This window comes from Leptonychotes weddellii, chromosome 9 (assembly GCF_054177405.1).
Source record: "Leptonychotes weddellii isolate Sample4059 chromosome 9, ASM5417740v2, whole genome shotgun sequence".
In the NCBI taxonomy this organism is placed as follows: Eukaryota; Metazoa; Chordata; class Mammalia; order Carnivora; family Phocidae; genus Leptonychotes; species Leptonychotes weddellii.
The window spans coordinates 92,226,097-92,247,949 of record NC_138377.1 but is presented as its reverse complement, the minus strand read 5'-3'; the positions used below and the strand labels follow the sequence as shown (position 1 = coordinate 92,247,949).

General features: G+C 37.2%; 1 protein-coding gene across 1 annotated transcript in view; it reads left to right on the top strand.

Moving 5' to 3' along the window:
* The window catches only part of HERC1 (HECT and RLD domain containing E3 ubiquitin protein ligase family member 1), a 188,953-nt gene that overhangs the window by 130,840 nt on the left and 36,260 nt on the right, over positions 1-21,853 (top strand). Inside the window, exons 37-49 of the mRNA XM_081831870.1 lie at positions 1,350-1,560; positions 3,581-3,741; positions 10,064-10,180; positions 10,375-10,606; positions 12,168-12,292; positions 13,281-13,501; positions 14,448-14,720; positions 15,468-15,516; positions 16,150-16,350; positions 16,981-17,155; positions 19,453-19,723; positions 19,860-20,073; positions 20,878-21,083. Of these exons, the coding sequence (XP_081687996.1) occupies positions 1,350-1,560; positions 3,581-3,741; positions 10,064-10,180; positions 10,375-10,606; positions 12,168-12,292; positions 13,281-13,501; positions 14,448-14,720; positions 15,468-15,516; positions 16,150-16,350; positions 16,981-17,155; positions 19,453-19,723; positions 19,860-20,073; positions 20,878-21,083 (2,456 nt within the window). The remainder of the gene's footprint in view (positions 1-1,349; positions 1,561-3,580; positions 3,742-10,063; positions 10,181-10,374; positions 10,607-12,167; positions 12,293-13,280; positions 13,502-14,447; positions 14,721-15,467; positions 15,517-16,149; positions 16,351-16,980; positions 17,156-19,452; positions 19,724-19,859; positions 20,074-20,877; positions 21,084-21,853) is intronic.

Here is a 21,853-nt window from a genome sequence, read left to right as displayed (position 1 = left end):
CTGCCTGTGTTCTCTTCTAGGATTTTGATGGATTCCTGTCTCACATTTAGGTCTTTCATCCATTTTGAATCTATTTTTGTGTGTGGTGTAAGGAAACAGTCCAGTTTCATTCTTCTGCATGTGGCTGTCCAATTTTCCCAACACCATTTGTTGAAGAGACTGTCTTTTTTCCATTGGACATTCTCAGAAACATTTTAAAGTACTACTTTTATAGATTCTGCATTGTAGATTCTGTATTATTTTATTTTTTATCTTCACCTTTGGGGATAATATGAATTCTGAGATAAAAATGAGATATATTCAGTAAATGTTTATTGAGTATTTGATATGTGCCAGGTACTCTTCTTGGTTCTGGGGAGCCAGCACCAAACAAAACAAAGTCCCTTGCCTTCATGGAGCTTCAGTTCTTTTTTTCTTTCTTCCCTTCTTCTTCCTCCTTCCTTCCTTTTTCCCTTACTCCCTTTCTTCCTGTCATAGATTAGACAGTAAATAGGCAGAGAGAAGTTCATGTTGTATATGAACAGGAGTATTAAGATCATGATTATGAAGGTATGTGGCCATTTGGCAACCCTAATAGAATTAGCTATATTTGTGGCAACTGCTATCTTTTTTTTTTTTTCTTAAGGTTTTATTTTAGAGAGAGAGAGAACAAGTGGAGGGGGGCGCGGAAGGCAGAGGGAGAGGGGAAGCAGACTCCCTGCTGAGCACAGAGCGAGAGGCAGGGCTTGATCTCACAACCCCAAGATCATGACCCTGAGCCAAAATCAAGTGGACACTTAACTGACTAAGCCACCCAGGCACCTCACTGCTATCTTGATATTATGTTTATTTGTAAGCTCTTAGATGTTTTAATTAATTTTTTTAAACTCTTGGGAGTAGTTTATTTTGTGAGGCATTGCTCTGTTTAGAGCATGGGGTTTCTGTTTAGATTTGTATTGTATTTACATGTATTACATGTATTTACATGTCTTCATCTTTGCATGTTTGAAGACTAAAGATAGGCATCAAAATCAAAGTGCTAAGGAAACACAGTTTTAGTGATTAGATATCATTGGAGAAGTTCTAGTCAAATCTTACAAGCAAAAGTGAGACTATTTTTTGTTTTTAAGAGAAACTTCTCTAAAAAATGAGTAATTGCAAAAGCTTGTTACCTTATTATCTGTAGAGTTTATAACAGTGGGCACAGTAGTGAATACAAGGATGTATACATGCAAGAACATTAAAAAATATTTCATAGAAATTGGTACTTATGAAATAGATTTAGAAACTTCTCAAATTAAATGTTAAAAGTTTTCCATTCCCTTGTCACTTGTGAAGAAACAAATCCTTAATACTTTTTTAATATTTACCATGGTTTACAGAAATTGATCAACAAGCTGAAGAAAGTGACCAAGCCCAGCAGGCACAGACGCCGGTTACCACTAGCCCATCAGCCTCGAGCACAACTTCCTTTATGAGCAGCTCACTGGAGGACACCACGACTGCCACCACTCCAGTCACTGACACAGAAACAGTACCTGCATCTGAATCCCCAGGAGTGATGCCACTTAGTCTTCTCAGGTAGGGAAGTTGACTTTAACATCTGCCATATTGATGCCTGTGATTTTGATCTCACGATCATTCTCTTATAAACAATGTGCCTAACTAAAAGCATTCTAGAGCTAGAAGGAACCTAAGAGATCATAGAGTCAAAGCCAATTTGCTGAAGTTGGGAATGTTCTTCAGAAGTTTAATAACTTGCCCAAAGTCTCACAGCCAGTTTAGAAGTGGCTGATCTATCTCCCGTGCCACTGGCAGATACTCTAGCCGTCTATCTCCTTATAATAATCTTTTTTTTGGGCTAGGTTTTTGAATATTTTTTTCCTCAAAAAGTAAATGCTTGTATTGAATATTAGAGCTTCAAGATAGAACGCACTTCCATGGAATAATTTTCTCAGGTTATTTCCCTTTTAAGCATTATTTCTTAATTATACTTTTATTCTTGTAAGATCAAACAAGTCTACTCAAATGAAAGAGCATGTCTTATGATACTTCTTCAGCCAACCCTATTTTAGTAGGTTTGTAAATTCCAAATAATGTTTAAGTTTCTTTTTGCTTCAGTTTGCCAGGTATATTCACAAAATGAAAAATTTTGAGAGAAAATCGTTAGGAAGGGACTATTTTGTGAGCTCCCTTAACTAGAGCTTAAGTGAAATAAAGGGCAGTAGAATGGTTAGTCTCCTTTTTTCTTCTTTCTTTACCCCCTTCCCTTAATTGACAGGTTATTATTATTCCTAGGGTATAGACTGACATCTTAGAGAGTAGAAGAGAGAGGGGCTGTTATCGTAATGCTTCTTAATTTTTGGTGTCCACAAGAACCACCTGGGAGGCTTTTTAAAGCTCTGGCTCTATCCCCCTGTAGTCTCATTCAGTAGGGCTGGTGGGGCACACAGTTTGCATTTGAATTGAGGGTCCCCAGTGATTCTGATGCCGTGGTCTTCAGCTCACACACTGAGAGTTACTGCTTTGCTCTTGGGCCGGAACACTCATCCTGGCAGTTACCAATGCCCAGTCCACACACATCTTAGCTCTCTCACTTGAGTAACAGTTCCAGGAGATACTTCTGTTCAAGAAAGAAGGAAGAGAGGAATAATAGGATATTCTAATACAGTTTTTAATCCTTGTTGCCTTCCAAGCTGTGCTGTGCAGGCATGGGATTCCCTGGTAAAATAACATTCCCTTGCTTTCACAGGCATTCACAGACCTTGTGACTCCTCCTTTGTCCTCAGTCTTTGTTTGCCTGCTGTTAGAGCTGCAGTTGTGTTTGCCTGGCTAAACATCATTTAACACTAGAAGAATCCGGGAACAACTGCCCCCTCTGTGAATATCATTGTATCAGTTATTCGACTGGATAGACAATGCTTTATTGATGCTCAAAAAGTTATTAGTTTTGTTGGATAAATCTTAAGAGTAGACAGTTGATGAGGATCTTTCTGAACCTTATTCTTTAGCCAATGTCTACCTTCTCAGCCTGAGAGGGGCTGCCTTTCTTCTGCCTTTCCCCTCTAGACAGCTGGCATACCATTCATACGCTGTTTTCAGTTGTGCTGGGGGCTGGGCAGTTACCTTTTCTTTCCATAACTTACCTATTGACTCTTACTTTATTCATGTGAATAATTTCATGGCTAGCTAGTAAATTTATATTTGAAGTAACTGTAAGTTAGCTATCTTTAAAAGTCTTTATTCTCTAACTACTGTATCCCTACCAAAATACCACTGTCATCTTGGTATTATAGTAGAAGGAAAGCTCCGTGAAGGCAGGGATTTTTTAAAATCTATTTTGTTAATTGCTGTATTCCCCCCACCTGCTATGTTGCTGGCATTTTGCTGAACAAATAATATGGTATTACTACTTTTATGGTAAAAAGTGTCCTATTAGATAGTAATTATTAAAATTGTTGGGAGTCTTTCTCCCCTCCCCATTAAACTATAGCTAACTTCATGTAGTTTTCCAGGTTGAATATTCTTCTATAAGAGGACTGTGATATATATATTATTTTCTAATTGGATTTTTATGCTAACTATTGTTGTTTTCTTAAAGGCAAATGTTCTCTAGTTACCCAACTACCACTGTACTTCCCACACGTCGTGCACAGACTCCTCCAATATCATCGTTACCAACCTCTCCTTCTGATGAAGTAGGAAGGAGGCAAAGCTTAACTTCTCCTGATTCCCAGTCAGCAAGGCCGGCTAACCGCACAGGTGTGTTTACTGTCATGCACTGTGACACCCAAACCTCTTAGCATTCCTGATAGGTGGGACTTGATAACTTGGGCATTGTGTTTTGTCTCATTGAAGGTAAAACAGTGATTTTAATAAAGGGGGGGGGGATCTGTCCTATCAAACTGAACCGTCTTTTTTATTTTGAAGCTGTAGATTGAATTATGGCTACCTGGGAGAGAAATAGTGTACTCTACATCAGTCGTATCAGACCCTTCTTATTTTCTAATATAGACACTTTTAGTGCTATGAATTTCCCTTAAGCATTGCTTTTGCTTCAACCCACACATTTTGAGATGCTGTGTTTTCATTTTCATTCAGTTTAAAGTACTTTCTAATTTACCATGGATATCTCCTTTGACAGTTTGGATCATTTGGAAGTATGTTATTTTGTTTCCAGATATTTAGGAATTTTCCAGATGTCTCTCTCTTACTGATTTCTAATTTAATTTCATTGTTATCAGAAAACATATCTTGTATAATTTGAATTCTGTTAAATTTGTTGAGACTTGGGGTGCCTGGGTGGCTCAGTTGGTTAAGCGACTGCCTTTGGCTCAGGTCATGATCCTGGAGTCCTGGGATCGAGTCCCGCATCAGGCTCCCTGCTCAGCAGGGAGTCTGCTTCTCCCTCTGATTCTCCTCCCTCTCATGCTCTCTGTCTCTCATTCTCTCTCTCTCAATAAATAAATAAAATCTTTAAAAAAAAAAAAAATTTGTTGAGACTTATTTTATGGCCCAGAATATGGTCTGTTTTGATAAATATTCCATGTGTACTTGGAAAAAATGTGTATTATGCTGTTGTTGAGTAGAGTGTCGTGTAAATTGTTGGTTAGGTCAGGGTGGTTGATTATTATGTTCAAGTCTTCTTTATCTTTACTGATTTTTGGTCTACTTATTCTATCATTTATTGATAGTGTTTAAATCTCTGACTGTAATTGTGGATTTGTTTATTTCCTCTTTCATTTATTAGTTTTTGTTTCATGTATTTTAAAATTCTCTTTAGGTCCATAAATATTTAAGGTTCTTAAGTCTTCTTAATGAATTGACCTCTTTATCATTATGAAATGACTGTCTTTACCCCTGGTAATATTCTTTGCCCTTAAATCTGCTTTATCTGGTATAAATATAGCCACTTACTTTTTTTTAAATTACTTTTAGTATCGTATGTCTTCTCCCATCATTTTACCTTTAACTTTTTTGTGTCTTTATATTTAAAATGGGTTTCTTAAAGGCAGCCTATTGTTGGGTCTTGCTTTTGGCGGGGGGGGGGGGGTTCCTTGCTTTTTTAATCCAACCTGATATTCTCTGCCTTTTAATTGGTGTGTTTAGACCATTTACATTGAATGTGATAACTGTATGGTTGTGTTTAAATTTGTCATCTTTCTGTTCCTGTCATCTGTTCTTTGTTCTTTTCTTCCTCTATTTCTACCTTCTTTGGATTAAATTAATATTTCATTTTATCTCCTTTGTTGGCTTATTAGCTATACTTTATATTGTATTTTTAAAGATTACTTTCAGGTGTATATTATGTATCTTTAATTATCACAGGCTGTCTTCAAGTAGTGTTATCATGTATATTTAAAAAAATCTAACAGTGGTATGCTTTTATTTCCTCTTTCTCAGTCTTTGAACTTTTATTATACATTTATATATAATATGTTATAAAGCCCCATAATACATTGTTATCATTTTTTTAAAGATCTGTTTATTTATTTTGGTGGGGAGAGGAAGATGGAGCAGGAGAGAGAGACTTTCAAGCAGATTCCTCACTGAGCACGGAGTCTGATGTAGGGGTCGATCTCATGACCCTGAAATCATGACCTGAGCTGAAATCTAGAGTTGGACACTTAACCAACTGAGACACCTAGGCATCCTTACATTGTTACTATTTTTGCTGTGAACAAAAGAGATTTGAAAACTAAAGTGTATTTTATATTTACCCACATAATTCCCATTTCTGAGATACTTTATTCCTTTATGTGGATCCAGATTTCCAGGTGGTATCATTTCCTTCTGCTATCCCTTTAACATTTCTTGTAATGGTCTGCTAGTGATGAATTCTTTTGGCTCTTATATATCTGAAAGAGTTTATTTCACTGTCATTTTTGAAAAATATTTTCATTGGATATAGAATTCTAGATTGATAGTTTTTTTTCTTTCAGTACTTTTAGATCCTCTACCATCTTCTGGCTTGCATTGTTTCCAATGATAAATTTTCTATCATTCTAATCTTGGTGTAATATGCCTTTTTCTATGGGTGCTTTTAAGATTTTTCTGTTTTATCACTAGGCTTAAGCAGTTTGATTTGACCTGCCCTGACATAGCTTTCTTCAATTTTCTTGTGCTTGGGGTTTGTTGAGCTTCTTGGATTTGTAGATTTAGAGTTGTCATTAAATTTGGAAATTTTTAATCCATTATTTTTTCAGATTTTTTTTTTCTGTTACATTCCTCCATTTCAGTATCTGTGGTTATGGGTATATAACACCACTTGAAGTTGTCCCACAGATCACTAATGCTTTGATTTTTTTTAATGTCTTTTTTCTATGTTTCCATTTTTGATAGTTTTTGTTGTTGTGTCATCTGGTCATTAATCTTTTCTTTGTAGTGTTTAATTGTTCATAATCCCATCCAGTGTATTTTTCCATTCAGACATTGTCATTTTCATAACTAGAAGTTGAGTGTAGATTTTTTTTTAATTTTTTATGTTTTTTTTTTTTTTAAAGATTTTATTTATTTATTTGAGAGAGAGAGTGAGAGAGAGAAAGAGCACAAGAGGGGGGAGCGGGAGAGGGAGAAGCAGACTCCCCGCCGAGCAGGGAGCCCGATGCGGGACTCGATCCCGGGACTCCAGGATCATGACCTGAGCCGAAGGCAGTTGCCCAACCAACTGAGCCACCCAGGCGCCCAATTTTTTATGTTTTTAACATGCTTAATCTTTTCTCTGCCTTATCAAGTACATGGAATAACAGTTTTCATTGTTAGAATAGTTATGTTCTGTAAAGTTTGTGAACACTGAATTAGTGAAAACTGAACTATTGCTCCTCAGGGAAATACAGGGCTAGGTTTCTGTGAGCTTCTGATCACATTTTGTCAGCTGATCAATATATAGCCTTATTTTATGTGTGTTTATATTTAAAGACATTCTATTTAATATATATTGTTGATTCATTACATCGAACTCATGACCCAAAACCACCATAACTCGTGCCTGAATGAAATTTATCTGACATATATTTTTTTCATAAGGCATATTACAGCCTTCTTGGACTGAGAAACATTAGACAGTATTTCATCACTATGCTTGGAGGCCATTTTAAACAGTGAAATCACCAAGAAAAGGCACAAAAATGCAAAACACATGACACTAAATAGACCATGAAGAGGAGACTTGTTTATAGTCTCAGAGCTAAAACAAGAATGTAGAGCATCACCTGTTCTGTCTCAGCTGGGAACAAATGTGTCAGGAGACTGAAATGTTTTTGTCACTGTGTGCATGTAAATGACTGTAAAAAGTGCCATGAGTATTGATTTTGGAGTTACAAATTAACTCTAATGAGTAGATGAATTTTCAAATATGGAGTCCACAGAAAAGAGCAGTGAGTATTGATTTTGGAGTTACAAATTAACTTTAATGAGTAGATGAATTTTCAAATATGGAGTCCACAGAAAAGAGCATCAACTTTATACCTGTTTTAATATCCTTCTCTACTTATTGTTTATCTAATTTCTAGGTCTGTTTCTATTGACTGATTTTTCAACTCATTTTGAATTGTATTTTCTTGGGTTTTTTTCATGTTTGGTGATTTTTTATTAAATATTAGACATTGTGAATTTTACCTTGTTGGGTGCTGAATAGTTTGTATTTATTTAAATTAGCCTTGTCATAGGATGTAGTTAAATTATTTGGGAATAATTTGATTCTCTCAAGGCTTCCTTTTAATCTTTGTTAGGACAGCCTTTAGCTTGGCTGAATTTTTCCCCATCACTGAACCAATACCTTTCTTTGTATTCTATCCAGTGCCTAGTGTATCAAGAATTTTTTCTCTCTGGCTTGTGGTAACACAAATTCTTCCCAACCCTATGTAAGCCCCAAGGATTGTTCTGCCTGCTGTTTCTTGGTGATTCTTTCCCCAGCTCTGGATAGCTGCTGCATTAGCATCAGCTGAAGACTTGAGGGAAAGAGAAAGACCCTCTGCACATTTTTGGAGTTCGCTTTCAATCTCAGTGCAGCTCTCTTCTTTCCGTACAGCTCTCTCTTTTCTGGTATTCTACCCTGTGAACACTAGCAACCTGAATTCTCTACTCTTGTCTGCTCAATTCAGAGAGACCACTGAGCTTAGCTTGAATTTGCCCTACCTGAACTGCTGCTTGGAAATTCTCTCCAGGAAGTAGGCTGAGGCAGTTGTACACCTTGCCTAGTTTGATTTCCTTCTCTCAGGGATCACTGTCCTACACAGCCTGTTTGTCCAGTGTCCACAGACCATCATTTGATACATTCTATTTCTTCTTTTAGTTGTTGAAGGTAAATCCAGTCTCTCTTACTCCATGATGGCTAGAAGTAGAAGTCCATCAGATGTATCAGGCCTATTACCTGGCAGTAGTGACATTTTTTAAGCAAAAATGGAAGTTGTCATTCTCCCTCCTTCCTTCTTCTTTCCTTCCTAATTCAATTCAAAAACATTAAGTGGGGCCAACCTAGGTAGGCTTTCATGCCAGCAGATTTGAGAGGTAGGTGGCATAGTGGTCCAGATTGGGGGTATCAGCCAGATTGGAGTGAAGGAAACTTCTTGTCTGTGGGAGTGGCCTAGCATAGGGTATTGGAGTCCCAGGTCATGGAGGAAATGTCCACATAGCTTGGCACTAGGGATCAAGGCCATGCAGGGTGCAGAGGGCTTCTATCAGCACTGTCCACTGAGAGGGCCTAGGAGCAGTGATACTTTAGTAGCAATAAGCACACCTAGTGCCAAGATCCTGTCTTCTAAATACCATTCTTTACTAAAAGGGAACTCTGATCTTCTGGCAGAAATGGCTGATTTCAGGGTTAAGTATGAGATGAGCCTGGAATAGCTTGTGCAAGAAAGTGATAAAGTACTCAAAGAATGATGGGCACATGCCTCAAGGATATAGAAACCCAATTGAAGGGGCTTCCACTAGCCAAATCTGGGATGTTTGGGGCATCAAAATAAAAATCATAATTACAGTAACATATAATATAACCCATGAATACAATGAGAATCTATAACCCTATACTGATGGAGAAAGTAGACTGATAAATCTGAAAGCAATGATAGAATTGGGAAATCCTCATTTGTCAACCATCATCATCATAATAATTCAGCCAGTAAACATTAATGGGTGCTAGTGAATCTAACTTTGACGAGGAATGGGATATTTACATATTCTCATAGTTCCTCCCAACAAATATTTATTACAAAGGGGAAAAAATAAGAGTACTTTTATAGTGGGGAAACCTGGCAGATACCAGCTTAACTCAAGTGATCAAAGTTAGTATCACCAGTAATGGGACAAGTTGAAATCATGTACCATTTAATAGAATTCAGTGAGTAGAAGGCAGCATCAGTTTTGTGGTACTCCTGCCAAATCATGAAGAGACAGCAGACAAACCCAAATTGAGTGACTTTCTATCATATAACTGGTCTGTAATCTTCAAAGTATCAAAGTAATTGAAGGAGATAGGAAAACTAAATGCAAGGATGATCCTGGATTGGATCCTTTACTGTCCAGAATGTTATCAGGACTTCTAGTGAAACTAGAATGGGATCTGGATTAGATGTTGACATTGTTAATTTCCTTACTTCAGTGGTGTGTTTTGCAGAACAGTGTCCTTATTTGTAGGAGTTGATATGTTAGAGTATTCAGGGGAGTTGGAGCATCATGTCTGCTACTTACTCTCCAGTGGGTCAGGGGTAAAAGAATTCTTTTGTACTATGCTTGCAAATTTCCATTAAGTTTGAACATTTTTGTAAGTAAGAAACTATTTCAAAATAAAACATTTAAAATTTTTTCAGCAGCTTTATTTTGTGTGAGCTTTATGAAAAACCTTAAGAAGCTGTAAGTTAATCATATTAGCTATAACTTAATCACAGGTTAATCATGACCTGAACAGAAATCAAGAATTGGACGCTTAACAGACTGAGCCACCCAGGCACCCCACGAATTCTTAATAGAAAAAAATTTCATTAAAGTTGTACAGTATTAATAAATTGGGGACTTATGGTGTAGGGACACTTTTTATTCATGGTATGTAGTGATACAGGCTCTTATTCTCTTTCTTTTGTCTCAGCCTTGTCAGACCCCAGCAGTAGACTTTCAACTTCTCCTCCTCCTCCAGCAATTGCAGTACCCTTGCTGGAAATGGGGTTCTCTCTCCGGCAGATTGCCAAAGCCATGGAAGCCACAGGTAGGACACATTTTTACATATCCGTATATGTGGATATGAGAAGCCTGGTATTATTGAGGGTGATATATTTTTTAAGAGACCATAAAGCCAATTTAGTTACAGTGGCATTGTAGCAGACACTGTTAAACTGATACCCTGAATAACTAATTATGTCACCCCAAATCAGTATCATACTTTTCTTTTTCCCTCTTCAGGTGCTCGAGGAGAGGCTGATGCCCAAAACATCACTGTCCTTGCCATGTGGATGATAGAGCACCCTGGGCATGAGGATGAGGAGGAGCCCCAGTCAGGCAGCACAGCAGACTCAAGGCACGGAGCAGCAGTCCTAGGCAGTGGTGGGAAGTCAAATGACCCCTGTTATTTGCAGTCACCAGGAGACATCCCATCAGCTGATGCTGCTGAAATGGAAGAAGGCTTTAGTGAAAGGTGAGATTCCAATTTCTGTATTTCTGTTTTATGTGGTATAAATGATAGTTCCAAGTGCCCCATTTATTTCCCCTCATAGATGCTTCTAATGGTGTGTAAAGTTGATAACTAGAGATATAAGGTGGATATTTCAGTTACAAGTTTATGTTTCTGTGAAGGGTAAAAAGGACATCACAAGTTTTGACTTGAATAGATGTTTTCATGGAAAAGGAAATAATTTTTATATAAAATTAAGCTGAAAAGAGGAAACTGAAAATTAAAACAAGTTTTTTCTGAAACAAAATAAACATTCTGATAAAATAATTTTATCTCTTATAAGTGATATAGAATGTTCATTTTTTTTTAAAGGTTTTATTTATTTATTTGACAGAGAGATAGCGAGAGAGGGAACACAAGCAGGGGGAGTAGGAGAGGGAGAAGCAGGATTCCCGCTGAGCAGGGAGCCCGATGCGGGTCTCGATCCCAGGACCCTGGGATCATGACCTGAGCCGAAGGCAGATGCTTAGCGACTGAGCCACCCAGGCGCCCCTAGAATGTTCATTTTAATATTGGAAATTGACTTAATGTGTATAGAAGTAGACTTTTAAATCTTTTCTTAATATAGATTTATATCTTCATTTTTTCTTTAGTTTTTAATATCTAGTACAATACACCATTTAAAAAAATTTTTTTTAAAGATTTTATTTATTTATTTGACAGAGAGAGACACAGTGAGAGAGGGAACACGAGCAGGGGTAGTGGGAGAGGGAGAAGCAGGCTTCCCGCAGAGCAGGGAGCCCCACGCAAGGCTTGATTCCAGGACCCTGAGATCATGACCTGAGCTGAAGGCAGAGCTTAACGACTGAGCCACCCAGGCGCCCCTACACCATTTTTTTTAATTGTAAAAAGAATTCTGTGATAATGCATAGCCTGAGATGAGATGTAATAAAATACTCCACAGTTTTTCCCCAAATCCCCCCGCTTTAGTACTTTAAGTCTTCATTTTTCTTTGTAGCCCATCAGGTCATTTGGTTAACAAGGCTTGTGTCTTCTGTAATATGTAGATATTTTCTGACAAGCTCAGTGGATATTTTCATAACTTATTTTGAAATACGTTTCTCATAGGCAGGGATTCTCAGTCATTTCAAATTTAAGTATTTAATCATTTAGAATTTAATTAAAACCATTGATCTCGTTTGGATTTGAACATGCATTAAGCATCATTTCCTTGTTGGCATAATTCATAATTAGATAGGGGCACCTGGCCGGGCTCAGTCAGTGGAGCATGCAGTTCTTGATGTTAGGGTCATGAGTTCAAGTTTTATGTTGGGCATAGAGCCTACTTAAAAAATAAATAAAAGTAAAAAAAAAAATAGATAAAATTACTGCTCAGGGCAATATGACATATTTTTAATTTAGGAGCTTTTCCAAGGACAAAGATATGTTTCAGTTTTATTGTAAATATATTTTATTCTTGGTACTGTTTGGAGGAAAACGCAATACCAAAAGCGAGCTTGTGCCTATGCTTTCCATTTATGGTGGTTCTTAAAAATTTGTGTTGCTTTCTAATTTGCACTTGTAGTCCTGATAATCTGGACCATACAGAGAATGCAGCTTCTGGAAGTGGACCACCAGCTAGGGGTCGCTCAGCAGTAACAAGAAGGCACAAGTTTGATTTAGCTGCTCGCACATTGCTAGCAAGAGCAGGTAATTGATATGTTTCACATCCTTCTGATGGTAAAAGTCATATAGTTTATTTATATTTGAAAGTCAGTGTGAAAGCAACATTAAAGAAGATGTAAACTAATGATACTAAGTACTCAGTTCCTCCACATTAACAGAGTAGCTATTTGCATTTTACTATCTATTTACATAATTTTGCATTGAAATCACAGCATACTTTCATAGATTTATTTTTAAGCTTTCTCTGGGTACAAAAGTCTATACTGGTTACTTGTAGATCCTGAGATTTTTCCTAAATATGCTTTCTGCTGTCAAGCAATTTATACTTTAAGAAGTGAAGATGCATGTTTCAAGTTTAACATTAATAGTGAGAAGGAGCTGAAAAGAGCACTGTGCCAGAATAGGCGCTGGCTGTTCTGATGTCCTCTGGGCCTTAGGGCTAAACTAGTAGGTAAGGCCCTAGATAAGCAAAAATAAATTCCATTGCTACTTTAGTAAAATACTTGCAGTATTATGCTCTAGACATGTGAAGTGTCATTTATAGGGGAACATATTTTCCAAACTAAAAACTAGGATATGTGATTTGTTAAAATAGCATTTGATCTTTGAACTATTAAAACATAATTTTTTAGTGATTTATGGTAACAGAGAAGTTGAGATTGAGCTAGAAAATATAGGATGTGTAGTTAATATATAGTGAAAGGGACTGATTAAAAAAAAATAACCCTAAAAGAATACTAACAGCCCATATTTATTGAGTGTTTTTCTGTATTACATTATGAAGTATTTTACATGGATTATTTACTGTTAACAGCCCTGTAGTTAGGAGTGCTCTTCCCCATTTTACAGAGAGGAAACACACGTGATAGGTAAAATTTTATGTTTATGGTCTGGAATCCCAGTAAATCAGCTGAGCTAGGCTCTTTCCTGCATGTATGGCAGTTAAGAACTGGCGAAATATTTAGAATTACTTATTCATGCAAATAAAATGCCTTTCTTGTTTTGTTCTGAGCGGGGTTATACCGCTCTGTGCAGGCCCACAGGAATCAAAGTCGGAGAGAAGGAATATCTTTGCAGCAAGACCCAGGGGCGCTGTATGACTTTAATTTAGATGAGGAATTGGAAATTGATCTTGATGATGAAGCGATGGAAGCTATGTTTGGACAAGACCTGACCAGTGACAATGATATTCTGGGAATGTGGATCCCAGAGGTACTGGATTGGCCTACCTGGGTGTGTGTGATTGCAGCGGGGGCTGCTCTGACTTATTTTCCTGCCCTCCTGTTCATACAACTTACTAACAACAGCCTTGCCTAGAGTTGTTACACTCTGAAAAGTCTTACATCTCATCCTAAAGTTTGGGGCTCTAACGCTTGATGTTACTTTGATACCTACAAACTAGTAAGAAAAAGTCTCTCTTGCTTTCTCTGTGCGATTTTATTGCTTCTCTCCCCAGACTAGATGAATAGAGCCATATAATGGTAATATTTGATTATAATATCAAAGATAGATTCCAAAACAGGCATCAGGTCCTAGTCAGCTGTGCTGGGTGTAGAACATGGCTGCTGTGCTCACCTTGCTGTCTGAATGCATGCTCTTCTCCTTCGTAGGTTCCACTTAATCACTGTAATGCCTCATTCTAACAACCAGTGCCACCTAGGTCTTGTAACTGCTTCCATCCAGGGCCAGGGTACATGATGGGTTTGTATGTTTTCGTTGTTTAGCATTATGCTTTTGTAGCAGGGAGACTGAAAACTTCACAGGTCTAAGTCCTACAGAAAAGAGCATCTACTCTATTACGTTAATAAGATAAATGAATCCAAATGACTTCTTAGAATTCAGATAAGAGATATGCATGTTATGGCCAGATGAAAAGTAGCTTTATTAGGATTTTTTAAAAAATCATTTGAGATAGGGCTAATTGTCATTTTTATTAACTCCTCTCAGTAGGATAGTGAGTTACCTTTATTATAACTTACCAGATTGAGAAAGGGCAAAGAACACCTTCAGATCGTGAGATCTAAATTCTGATTTGAAAGAAATTTGTTACGTAACATTAATGAACATCCTGCAAATACTCCAGCATATGTAAACGAAGTCATTAATATATAAATATCTATTTTCCTCTTCTTAATTTTATGTTAAATTGACTAATAATTTGATATGAAATTTTGTGCAGCATGTTTGTGAATCTGAAGACAGGGAAGAAGTGGTGGTGTGTGAACTGTGTGAATGCAGCGTCGTCAGTTTCAATCAGCACATGAAGAGAAATCACCCTGGCTGTGGGCGCAGTGCAAACCGCCAGGGCTACCGCAGCAATGGCTCCTATGTGGATGGCTGGTTTGGTGGTGAATGTGGGAGTGGAAATCCATACTACCTGCTGTGTGGCAGCTGCAGGGAGAAGTACTTAGCCCTGAAGACCAAATCCAAGACAACAACTTCTGAAAGGTACCTTGAAATTGTATAGCTCTCCAAACCCTCTGAATGAAGAGTGTAAAGTATCTCTCATCAAGACATGGGAATTACAGCTTTTTTCATGTGAGGAGTTACACTTAACCTTTCCTTAAGTCCCATGATTGCTGAATTGGGGTCAGGAAGGATGGAGGAGGTTGAGGAATTCATGTTTTGCCAGAGCTGGGAGCCTGTAGCCTAGGAACAGATTCTTCACTGGAGTTTGATTTCGTTAACCTTTGACTTGTTGGCAGGTTCTGGGCAGGACCCTTGCCTTAACCTTTAGGAAGCTTATGGTCAGTTTTTCTCATTGGTGTTTTTTACCCTGTTTTTGACCTCTTAATTAAGATCTTTTTATTGATTAAAAAAATAGAGTTTAGATTAAATGAGCTTCCATGAAAACATTACTTCTTTCTATCCTTGAATAGCAATTCATCTGTAGTGAATAGGATTTTTGCCCTTATTGACAACTATTAAAATCTTTACGGGTTCTGGAATAGGTTTTGATTAAGAGTTGTTGTAGGTGACCCAGAAACCTCCCCAGTAATTTGGTAAAATAGTCACTGATTTTTGTAAACCTGTGTGAACCTACATACCAGTAGTTTTTATTAGTGCATAACATGAAACACTTTTATTTTGTGTTGCTTTATTAATGACCTTTAAAAATGTTCTAATGCCTTAATTTGCATTTTTGGGTACTAACTGTTCTGTATAAAAATACAATGTTCTTCATGTTTGGTGCAGGTACAAGGGACAAGCTCCAGATCTAATTGGCAAGCAGGACAGTGTGTATGAAGGTAGTTGTTTTGAGAGCTTCTTTATTTTACATGTGTTTTTATATATACCTTCTGCTTAACATCTGTTACTAAAATTTACCTTTATGTGTATGTGTTTGTATTTAGGTACATGTTAACTTAAAACTTTCTGTAAAAAGCTCAAGGTAGTTTGAAAGCAACAGTCCTAGTTCTTAAAACCAAAGGAAAAGGACCTGGATTCAAATACTAGCTTGACCACAGAATGTTAATTTCTGTATGGCATATTTTTTTTCAAATTTTTTCTCTAATTGAGAAAAATAAATAAAAAATTGAAGACAGCATGAATTTATCTGGAGCATTCATTTCCTTGAAATCATCATCTCTAATGATTATGGACAGGGTTAAGAAGTCTTTGCTGACCCCATAACAATAGCTTGTATTAGTTGAAACCTCCATTACCAGCTGTAACGTTTGCTGTTGTTTTAAGTGGGTTTGGCTGCTCTGGCTCCTTTTCCCTTAGACTCTCACTATGCCTCAGGAGTGCACTTTGGTTGGGTCACCAAGGAGACGGCGCCGTAATTCATCTTGTGGGCACTGGGCTTTCCTTCCATCTGCATTTTAGACATATCTCATAGTAACCATTGCCAGTAGAGTTGTGTCATGTTTAAATTCCAGAAGACTGGGACATGTTGGATGTTGATGAAGATGAAAAGCTAACGGGTGAAGAAGAATTTGAATTACTTGCTGGACCACTTGGTTTAAACGACCGACGCATTGTACCAGAACCAGTTCAGTTCCCCGACAGTGATCCCTTGGGAGCATCGGTAGCAATGGTAACTGCTACCAACAGTATGGAAGAGACTCTGATGCAAATAGGTAAACTGAAATGCTAATTGGCGTGGATTTTATAGAGTCTATATTAATTTGTTTCTTAGGTTAGGTGGTAAATAATAACACATTGTTCCACCCCATCAAGGGTTGTTAGCCAGTTGTTTTAACATTTTGAAGGTATAATGTAGTATTTTTTATTTTTTGTTTTTATGAAATATTGAAGTGATAAAAAGAAAATTTATAAAATATGAGTATGATTATTTTTTGTATTTATTTTGATAAGGGAATCTTGGAACTGACTAAAAACAATTTGGCAGTCTTTTTTTTATTTGCACGAGAAGGTATGGGTAACTTTTGCTATCGGGAATATAAAATAAAAAATTAGTCTTGATGACTCAGCCTTTTCTCTTGTACTCAAAGCATATTTAAAAAACTGTATCTTTCCTTTATTTGTTAGTATCAATAGAAATGATATATGAGCAAAATAAATGAAACCAAAATATTTTAAGAAACATATATAATAGATTATTGCCTTAGAAATATTTATTCCTCCCGAGGAATTTTCTGTGTAACTAAGTCCAGATGAACAAAACACATTGGTTTGCTGTGTTTCCTTGCAGCCCAGAGCCGAGATAGAATGGGAAAATTTTTCATTAGTCCGGATATGTTTTTCAGGTTGCCATGGCTCTGTAGAAAAGAGTTCCTCTGGAAGAATAACACTAGGTGAGCAGGCAGCTGCTTTAGCAAACCCTCATGACCGGGTGGTGGCTTTAAGGAGAGTGACTGCGGCTGCTCAGGTTCTTCTGGCAAGAACCATGGTAATGAGAGCTCTGTCTCTTCTCTCAGTCAGGTGAGTATTATTTTGTGTCAAATGATGCTGTTAGTTTCTAGTATATATTAGACAGGAGCCTGATATTTTTTGGGAGAATGAGATAGAGTTTTTAGAACCTTGAATATCTCCTGTCGAATGAAAGAAGTTAGACATAGTTATCATTTTTATTCATTCAGTCAGTAAATACATAGCTCTTTTTGGTAGAAAATAGCACCACTATAATAGTTGAGTAAACTGCAAACATTTTTTATTATCTGAAATGGGATACTAAGGCTATCGGTCCATTTGGTGCAAGATAAAAATAAAAGTTTGAATGAATTTTTCTGCAAAATTGACCAACTGTGTAGCTACTTCAACCTGCAGAGTCCATCATAGAGATTCCTGCCATGTTCATATTGTGGAATGTTATATTTAAAAAGGAAGAAAGCCAAGAATACATAAAAGACATCCATTTAAGATCTGGTTAAGCAAAGGTATATAACTGTAAATCAGTGAAGACAGGAGGACCCTGAAATAAAAACTCAAAATAAAATTTAGAGGAGACTCTGGTATTGGTTCAAGAATAGGTAGTTTGGAGAGTAGAGGAGAGAGAGTTTAGAAACTAACCCACATATATAGATAAACACATGATTTATAGTTTGATTTATGATTGTGTTTATAACGCAGAACAATGCGGAATTAATGTCTTTTCAGTAACTTGGGCTAGGTTAGGGGCACCTGGGTGGCTCAGTCGTTAAGCGTCTGCCTTCGGCTCAGGTCATGATCCCAGACCCTGGGATCGAGCCCTGCACCAGGCTCCTGCTCCGCAGGAAGCCTGCTTCTCCCTCTCCCACTCCCCCTGATTGTGTTCCCTCTCTCACTGTGTCTCTCTCTGTCAAATAAATAAAATTAAAAAAAAAAATCTTTAAAAAAACATAATAACTTGGGCTAGGTCAGATGGTTTATTCACATAGGAAAAAGTGAGTCTTGGCTCCAACCTCACACTAAATAAAACAAGTATTTCCAAGTAGCTCTTAGACCTAAATGTGAAAGATAAATCAGTAATGTTTCTGTAAGGTAGGAAGAATTGATTCTTGATCTTGGGATAGGCAGAGATTTCTTAAGAGAGTCACAAAAAGCATTTATCATAAAGAAAAAGATTGATAAATTGGACTACATTAAAAAAGAACTTCTGTTTAGCAAAAGTCATTAAGAAAGTAAAAAAACAAGCCACTGAATGGGAGAAGAATTAACATTGTATATAGCCAACAGAATATGTAAAGAATTCCTATTAATCCATAAGAAAAAGAGACAGCCCAAAAGAAAAATGGGGAAAATGCAAAATAATATGAGAGGATCTCCAAATGGCCAGTGAACATGGAAAATGAGGTGGTTAACCTCAATAGTCTTCAGAGAAATGAAAATGAAAACCCAATGAGATATTAATCCACACCCACCAGAATGGCTAAAATTTAAAAGACTGGGGGGAAAATGTGAGCAGGAGGATTGGAGCCCCTAGAACTCTCATATACTGCTAGTGAGAAAGTAAGTTGGTCCAGCTACTTTGAAAAACTGAAAATAGTACCAACCAAAGGTGTATATTAACATACTCTATGACCTAGAAAGCTACTTCTGAGTATACATTCAACAGAAATGCTTATATACGTGCACCCAAAGACATAAGCAAGAACATTCGTGGCAGTGCTGTTCATAATAGCCCCGTGCTGGAAACCACCCAATTGTCATCAGTATGGATAGATGAATTGTGGTCGATTTTATTACTATGTCCGTGAAAATGGGTATCTGCTGCTATAAAGCAACAACATGGATGAGTCTTATAAATAAGCATAGTGTCGAACAAAAGAAGCCAGACACAAAAAAATACAGACTTCAGTATCTTATTTATATAAAGTTCAAAACAGGCAAAACTGATTTATGACTTTAAAAGTCAGTGATATTGGTTAACATTTGAGGGCCTAGTGACTGAGAAGGGCTTAAGCTGGCTTCTGAGGTATTGGTAATGTTCTGTTTCTTGATCTGGGAAATGATTACATGGGATTGTCCAGTTTGTTGAAAATTCATAATTTGTGAACTTTCCTGTATATAATACTTTGGTAGTTGAGTTATGCTTCACGTATATTCAATTAAAATAAAATAGGAAGGTGTTAAAAGTTTCAATAACCGTTTCCAGCTTACATAATATTTTTTGACTTCTCTTAGGATATATATGACTAGTGATATTGTTGTTGGTACTTTGATATGATATGTGGGCTCCAAATGGTCCCTTCAGAAAGCTGTTTTCTTTATCCATCTGAAGTGTGTTTCTTTCCTGGCAGTGGTTCCAGTTGTAGCCTGGCTGCTGGTCTTGAATCTCTGGGGCTTACAGATATCCGAACCCTGGTTCGATTAATGTGCTTGGCTGCAGCAGGGAGAGCTGGCCTCTCCACCAGCCCTTCTGCCATGGCCAGCCCCTCAGAACGCTCTCGAGGTGGGCACAGCAAGGCTAGTAAGCCCATCTCTTGCCTGGCTTATCTGAGCACAGCGGTGGGATGTCTGGCATCAAACACTCCTAGTGCTGCAAAACTCCTGGTGCAGTTGTGTACACAGGTGAGCTGGTTTTCAGTGCTTTTCTTGTTGCGTTGCTTATTTCTGACCAATTCTTGAAGAGCCTTTTGAGGTGAAATCTTTTTGTTCCCAAATTATATGTAAAAATTAAATCTCTTTGTTCCAATTGCCTCTTCAGAACTTGATTTCTGCTGCAACAGGTGTAAATCTAACCACAGTCGATGATCCAATTCAGCGAAAGTTTCTACCCAGCTTTCTCCGAGGAATTGCTGAAGAGAATAAGCTTGTAACCTCCCCAAACTTTGTTGTAACTCAGGCCCTTGTGGCATTACTAGCAGACAAGGGGGCCAAACTGAGACCTAACTATGATAAGTCAGAAGTTGAAAAAAAAGGTAAGTTGCATACCATTTACCATTTAAATATATAGTCTTGTAACCAATTTGATTCATGCTTTTTAAAACATGTTTTAGAGTTGTTGTAAGTGATGAATTACATAGCATCATGTGTACTTCTTAAGTTCAGATCTTTTCATTGTGCATGGAAACAAATATTAGAAAATGTATCAAATTTGTCTTGGTTTGATTAGATTATTCTATTAGATAATGGTTTGAGTCACCAATAGATAATAATTCTGGTTAGGTTTCCTTAATAAAACCTAGATAAAGATAGTGCTATTTTTCTCTTTGTCGTAAGATGATAACAGTTTGAAGGGATTCTTTAATCACTATTGTCTACCCTTCTCTTCATCAGGACCATTTGGCCAAGATAGATAGGCTTTTGGATCTATCAGCACAGCCCCTTGACTGGCTGTTATGATCACTTTTGAGTAGCAGAAGCCAAACTTTTACTTTTTTAGGGCATCCTGCCTCTGCCCTGGCCTTAAAATCATTTCTGCTGCATTCTCAGTCTGTGTGGCCTTAGAGCAAAGACGATTGATTGATGTATATAAATGTATAATTACAATGAATCAGATTTACTGTAGAATGTGACATGAGATAAATACTTTATACTTGTATGCATATCTTAGTGAAATGATTGCTTGCAAAAGTGCTAATTCTTAAAAGATATGGGTTAACCCATTTTTTTTTTTTGTTTACCACCACCAACTCTTACCTGGGCATCATTTCATTGTTTTGTTTAAGCAGGTTTAACTGCCCAATTGTATGCCCATCCTTCCTATGATCCTTCTGCTGTAGGCCCTCTGGAGCTGGCTAATGCCCTGGCAGCCTGCTGCCTGTCCTCCAGGCTGTCCTCACAGCATAGGCAATGGGCTGCTCAACAGCTTGTGCGCACTCTTGCTGCACATGACCGCGACAACCAAACTACTCCCCAAACACTCGCCGATATGGGAGGAGATCTCAGAAAATGCTCCTTTATCAAGTTGGAGGCTCATCAGAACAGAGTATGTATTTTGAGCCCTATGTGTGTTAATCACCTATGTAAGATAAAATAGTTTCTTTCCTTCTCAAAGAGCTCAAAGTTCAGATCTTAGCCTCTCTCTCACTCTCTCTCTCACACACACACACACAAAATTATCAATATTTGTCTAGTAGTTACAAGCTCTCCTTTCTCTTTAAGTTGACATAATAGTATACAAATAGAAAAATCAGATGGGGGATGAGAAGAAAACCAAGGGAATTGCCTCACAAAAAATGAGGGCTTGTCCATGCAAAAGGAAAAGAAATTGTTCTCACTATTTTAATTTAACTCACTGGACTCCAGAGCATTGACAAGGGGGGTTTAGGAAATGAAGACTGATCTCCATAATTTACCAATTTAAAAGTCACTTCTTAGTCTGTACTGTTTATTTTGTAGAATGTATAAATATGTTGAAATATTTATACTTTATTGAATTAAATAAACATGTTTAGTTAAAGATTCTAATACTATCTTCAATAACTCAAATGTTTGGGCATAGTACTTTAAAGCCATACAAATAGATGTATGTTTACAAGCCAGTTAGAAAAGAGTGAGACTATGTATACTATGTTATAACGTGAATGTTTTTCTTTTACAATTTCCTTGTAGATTTTTAAAAAAACTTGATAGAGAATGACAATCATTTTAATCAAAACTTGCTTAAAATTGTTGGACTTTTTCAGAATGAAATCTTGCCATTTGCAACAACATGGGTGGAGCTGGAGAGTATAATGCTAAGCGAAATAAATTGGA